The sequence below is a fragment of the Etheostoma spectabile genome, chromosome 19, assembly GCF_008692095.1.
Source record: "Etheostoma spectabile isolate EspeVRDwgs_2016 chromosome 19, UIUC_Espe_1.0, whole genome shotgun sequence".
In the NCBI taxonomy this organism is placed as follows: Eukaryota; Metazoa; Chordata; class Actinopteri; order Perciformes; family Percidae; genus Etheostoma; species Etheostoma spectabile.
Window position 1 is genome coordinate 2,631,728 of NC_045751.1, and position 6,418 is coordinate 2,638,145.

General features: G+C 41.4%; 1 protein-coding gene across 9 annotated transcripts in view; it reads right to left on the minus strand.

Moving 5' to 3' along the window:
* The window catches only part of mpdz (multiple PDZ domain crumbs cell polarity complex component), a 46,651-nt gene that overhangs the window by 10,361 nt on the left and 29,872 nt on the right, over positions 1–6,418 (minus strand). For 7 of the 9 annotated variants that reach the window (XM_032544040.1, XM_032544039.1, XM_032544034.1 and 4 more), the window contains 7 exons: positions 4,394–4,456; positions 4,103–4,171; positions 3,164–3,332; positions 1,950–2,146; positions 1,235–1,326; positions 369–447; positions 95–163 (listed from right to left, as the gene is read on the minus strand). In XM_032544040.1, the coding sequence (XP_032399931.1) occupies positions 95–163; positions 369–447; positions 1,235–1,326; positions 1,950–2,146; positions 3,164–3,332; positions 4,103–4,171; positions 4,394–4,456 (738 nt within the window). The remainder of the gene's footprint in view (positions 1–94; positions 164–368; positions 448–1,234; positions 1,327–1,949; positions 2,147–3,163; positions 3,333–4,102; positions 4,172–4,393; positions 4,457–6,418) is intronic. The other 2 variants (XM_032544035.1, XM_032544036.1) reach the window with 2 other exon arrangements.

Consider the following 6,418-nt stretch of genomic DNA (forward strand, 5'->3'; position numbering starts at 1 on the left):
TGTGTGTGTGTGTGTGTGTGTGAGTGTGTGAGTGTGTGAGTGAGAGATGTGTATCCCCCATACTGCGGCGACGGTGGGGTCCAGTTTTTCTCACCTTCAGCTTTATGACGTGATGCTCATATTTTGAAGTATGGGCATCCCCGTTAGCAGCAGTTGTTTCTAGCTGTGAGAAAGCAGGCAGTAGTTGATACAGGGTGAAGTAAATAACTGAAACGTGTGTTCGTGTCTGTTGGCTAGTGGGAAGACAGTACGGAGCGTGGTTGTGGTTTTTTGGTTGTCTTGGGAGTTACACACAGGCGTGGGAGGTTAGGAACTCCAGGACCACACAACTTGTGGTGTGTGTGTGTGTGTGTGTGTGTGTGTGTTACCTCAGTGTGGGGCTCCGCTTTGTCTCCTTCGTGTTCTCTCACAGGTCCCACAGCCATCTGGTTCAGCGCCTCCGTGTTCCTGTTCCAAAGAGTCATAACTCACATAAATGGTCGCTCCTCTGCTTTGTGACAGCGGAGCCATGATTTACGTCGGCTGATCACAGCGTCTCTTCCAGGGTTCAGAAAAGGGATACGAGCTATGTAAAAGGTTAAGTAGTGTGATTTCGGCACACACTGTTTGGGGCAAGGGGCAAGGATCAAACGTGTCTGATTCAATGCTGATGTGTCAGCTGCTATGTCCCAAATACATACTTCATACTAACTGTATACAGTTTATACTACATACTAGTTAGTTTCATTTTTATTTCTGTGTCATGCCAAACATTTGGCCCATCCCACATACAATTACAAGACACCACAAACTTATTTAGCAAACGTCTCCCTACAACGTCTATACAAATCATTCGGAGAAATACATGAATACAAGCACACACACACACACACACACACACAGAATATGTAGCATATAACAACCAAATCTAATCTTTATAGTATATATTGTGTTTTGTAATTAGTGTACAAGAAATGACTGTTCACTGTTTATATGCTAGCTAATAAATATGCTTCCTTTTTGATGTGCATGAGAGAATCTGTTAGTCACCACTGAATGTGGATTACTTCACCTTCAAGTGCACCCTTCTGTTGAATTACAATAGCTCCCTCTATTGAATTTTGAATGGCATTACAATGAACTTTTCAGGTCTGATTTCATCATAAGCAGGCTAACAATGAAATGGAGTTGCTGTTGCCATGGAAATGTATTCATAGAGGCTTTTATAATAGGAAGAAAATTGTTTTTGTTTTACCTGACAAAGATGATTTTGACTTTGGAGGGAGAGCTCTTGATTATGGAGGATGCATTCTGGTGACTGTGGCCATAAAGGATTTGCCCATTGATCTGACAGCATACAAAAATATAGAATTATACACACCTTTTCTCCCAGAGTAAATATGTAATACAAAACAATGACGCAAAAAGACATAACACAAAAGCATGCTTAAATTCTACATAAAAGATATTAAGGAGTCACATATCCTGCCAGCTTTGTTGTCAAACCCACGAGAGTTGAGAAGTTCAAGTTCAAGACTTTATTTGTCCCTGAGGGGTGATTAGTTTTGCTGCAGTAGCAAAGAAGTTGACATACAGTACAAGACTACAAGACGACAACATTGATTAAAAATACAGGGTCAGACCAAATGGGTAAATGAATACCACAACATTAAAAGTTTAAGTTCAAAGTGTGCCTTATGTGCAGACGTCACCTATTCTTTACACAGAGAGAGATAGAAGAGGGTACAAAGGAGAATTTCTATCTATTTGTTTTGGCTGGTGGCTGTATGAAGCTGGAAAATGAGGGCAGCATCTTAAATTCTGCAGCGGGGGGGTGAGAACTATCAGACTTGATGGATTCTGCCATTTTAAGCACATGTCTATTGTACAGTTCAGTTGGTTTCATCTGCTGAATGCCAATGACTTTGCTGCTAACTTTATTTCCCATTGTAAATGAATACACAGCTTACCTCCAGCAGCTCATCCCCTACTACCATCCGTTTGTCCAGGCCAGCTGCCCCGTTGGGGTCTATTCCCACCACAAACACACTCATGCGAGAGCGGTCCCTGTTCCCCGCCAGGCTGAGGCCCAGGCCTGCCTTGCCTTTCTCCAGCTCGATCATGTGTATGACACCGGGGAGGCTGCCATAGCGCTGGATTATGTTATCTGAAAGAAGCGGGTAAAGTCGTTACGGACAGATGTAAGCTGAAAATACTGTGGAATAGTGCCAGAATCTGGGTTTCTATACCCGTTTATGTCCTGCTGCTCAAAAAAGGGGGAAGGTGTTTGGATTGGGTGAGATGCGTAGGCCCCAAAAGTAAAAATAGTTCTAGTTTTAAATGTCAGTGTGCTGGGTTTCTATCTCTTTGTCTCAATCTTGTGTCCATTGTTATCCCTTCCTTTCTTACCCCACTCCCCCCTCTTTTTCCCTCCACCTTTGCTGTCTCTGGTGTGTTAGATAGCCACTGTTCATACCAATGGGCTCCTGTTGTTCTGGGCTCCCTGCCACTGTTGGACCATCAGTCCTGTACTAATCTCCACAACTCACCTCCCCGGGCCCTAACCTCATCAATCTTATCCCCGCAGGATTGGAACACACTGCCTCACACACACACATTCACAGTCCCGAGTGCTTGGAGGCTGGAAGTCTGTCCTTTATGCTGGTTGCCTGACTTGAATGTGGCTATGAATGTGACCCGTTCTCCTTGAAGCGGTGAGTGCATCCCACATTAGAGCGTCTGCAGGATGCTAACAGTTTAATTGGGACATTGAGTCCTTAAGGTTTTGCTAAAGTACAGCCACCTCAAGCATGTGCATCTGTGCTTTTTTTATTGCAGACTCTGGATGGCTTTATGAGCAGGCCGGAAACAAAATGTACCTTTGAGGTCCTCTAGTGGCAGATAGGTGATAAAGCTTGCTACAGCTAGTGCATCAAAATACTGTCTACTTTAATTTATTCTTTTTAGCTGAAACTTCCAGTAGGATAAGTATATGATGCAAGTCTCTAGACCCACATCATCCTCACAAGTCAAATTCACACATAAACACATAGGATTTACTTGTGATAGGCTATTGTGAAATGAAATCAACCAGTGAAAAGCAATGTGACAAATTACACCTTTTTACTGCTGGTTCTAACAGGATATATAATTACACCCTTAGAAAAAGATTAAGCGAACTCACTCCAGCTGTATCCAAACTCATCCTCCACCACCTCCTCCTCCTCCTCCGTCTCAGCAGGTCTGCCAGGAGTCTCCGTCAGCGTGTCCGTATCGGTCTCTCCCACATGGGGCACCACTGGCAGGAGGACAGCGCTAGTGGGAGATGTCTTCGCCTCTTCACGCTTCGCCAGCTGTTACGCCACAGATGGAGTTGGAAAATAGTTTTAGTGAAAGGTAAAGAAAAGGAGGAACAATTTCACCTTTGTGCTTGATTTTGAATTAACTTGATAAGAGGTTTATAGAGATAGGAAAACACGTGAGCGCTGTTGATGTCATCAACAGAAGCCATGTGCTTGGTTCACATTAACAGCTTCATGAGTTTTAGCAGGATAGGTTAGTTTTAGCCTGAGGAATAATGAAGTGAGTGTTCCATATAGATGCCAGAGGCTCAAATCAGAATGAGGTTAATAAGAAATTAGCTTAATTTATAATAACATTATGCTTAGAGTCATAAATGAGACATTTTAATTGCTTAATTATAACTGATGTAATTGCATATCATTAAATTAGTAATTACAATTCAACATTCAACCATCGTGTGCACTTACCTTAAAACCAAGAGCAACAAATCACACTTTTGATTACTTGTTTAAATACAAAAGCAAAGTACAAACAAGCTATCAAGCCACACAATCTAAAATTGGCTTTTGTCATCCACTGAAGTACAGCTCAATCAATTAAAATGAATAAAATATAAAGAAAAAGGACAAAACATATTCCGATTCCACAAAAACGTACAAAGGAATTCAGACAGATGGAGGAGATGTTAGGACACATACGAGTGTATGCATGTACAGCATGAGTATATTCAGTACATGGCCTGTAATGTGGTGTATCAACACATCTGTACGAGCATACACAGAAAGGGAAAGTGGAAGGCACAACACAGAGACCCACAAACCTTAAACGGGGTAGGAGTGAAAGGGTTAATTGGGGAGAGGCGGAAAAGTCTACTGTGACTGTAACCCTCCTACGGAGAAGAGACAAAGGGCAACAACTTTAGATTGACGACACATTGCTGACAGGTACCTACATCTATTGACAGACATGTGTGTTGCCATTGACAACATTTTGAGTGCATGGTGAAAACACATCTACTTCTTACATTTTAGACCTGGTTCTGTGGACTGTGGAACAACAAACACAAAACACTGATACAAGTTGTCAGTGGAGGGTAATTGGGAACACCAACCTTGTCCTTGTTGTCCCTTGTCATAGCTGCAGCTCTCTCCTCACTGGAGTCTGTTACCGATGACTGCGGCGTATGAGACAGACACAAAGGTAAATCACTCTGCATCCGACACTCGCAATAAGGAATTTTAAATGAATTTGCGCCACCACGTTTGGAGAGCAAGTTTGTAATAACCACTTACGTGTGACCATACAGTATAAGATACTGAGTCATATTGTAATCCCATAAATATTAATAATGTCCATATTTAAAGTCATAAGCGTTCTGAACGACTGATACCAGGACCATATGCTGTATCATGACAAGCCATCTGTTTGGAAATGGGACTACTGAAGAAAAATCCACATCTCTTAAATAAAGAAACTTTCACTTCACGAACTTGAGGCTTGGCAAAACCAGACTCTCATCACGCCAAAACAATAATGAAAGCTTTTCCAGTCGATCCAAGCTTGAGCATTTCTCAATGATTGAGCTTAAAAGGTTTTATCCAGAAAGTCTGACATTTTGGCTTCACATAATAGTATTTGTGTTAAGTGCCAACTGACTTATCAAGTTGTCGTCTTAACACTGGCAGTGAGACGCTTGGGACGTTTGAGGTATAAGTGGGAGAAATTGGGCCTCCAAAGCTGGGGACAGGAGGCAAATAAAATGCACTTATAGCAAAAGCCTCTACTTTAGTGACGGACACAGGAGAGCACTGCAGGAGAGATATAAATTAGGCAACATATGCTAACGAATGAGGAAAAAAGTATATGATTAAAATAGGCTTACACACGTGTATATGCAGAAGTAGGAAAAACACTTTAGGATTGTCATTTTCATGTCTGACAGCAGAGGTTCAGCATAAAGAAAAGTAAGTTGTTTTTTTCTGAACAATACAAATTTGAATGGCTTGACACCAGATGAAATGATGTGGTAAACTTGCACGTAGACTGAAACCAATTAATTTCTAATGTCGATCGCATGACTCCACATAAACACTTGCAGTCTTTCATTTTCTTCTTTACTCATACTATGCAATTGTTCACACAATTCTAACAAGTCAAAGCAGTACATGTCAAATGAAAGACACACCAATACAAAAGCAGGCAGACACAGACATGGGGTAGCTTTCTAACCTGAGGGAGGGCAGGTGCTAAGTAGGTTTGATTAGTGCAGCAAAGGCTCGACCCGGGGTGGCTATTAAGCTGCAGGAAGGGCAGCGGCGGCCTCTAAAAGCAACACACAGGGCCGACAAGCTGACAACATGACACATATTTATTATGACGGCAAAGCCTTTCTGACAAAATTGAATGCGAGGCCATCTGGGAGAAAAAAAAAGTGTGTGTGTGTGTGTGGAAGACAGAGGCACCTCAGGTTTTATTTAAATGAGTAACCATTAAAGTTAGCGGCTTCCTTGAGGACAGCCATTCCTCTATACTACATCAAAAAAGGAAATCAGAGCAAAGCCTCTTTCTCTGAAATACTTTAACAAAATGTTCCAAAGATTCCTCCAGGCTACCTTGAGATTATTCACTGCTTACAAGAGAAGAATTTGAAACTTAAAGAGAGACAGCATGGCTATGCTATTATACTCTCTTGGTGGGTCCCAATAGCTGCATTTAAAAAAAACTGCTTTACTGACCTGCCTACAGGTATCATCCAATCAAAATAATAGATTTCAAACAGTTGAGTCCGAGCTGCAACTCAATATCAGTGACTTTGTAGTAAATTGAAAAATGTCTTTTTCCGGAATTGGTTGGGTCAAAACATGTTTTGAAAGCCGCCTAGCCACATACTGTAGGTATGAATGATTTCCTTGTTTACTTGATGAGTTCTTTTATAAGATATAGCAATGCAATTTCAATGAACCCCATGCTGAAATTGCACAAAGAATCTAGTCTGAATGTGTATTGAATGTCAACAATACACACCGTCAGCACAGAGGTTTTACTAAGATCCTTGCTGTTGCCAGTGACAAAATAGATTCACCATTTGGTCAACCTTTTGATTAAAAACATAATTGTTGATCATTTTATTATTATG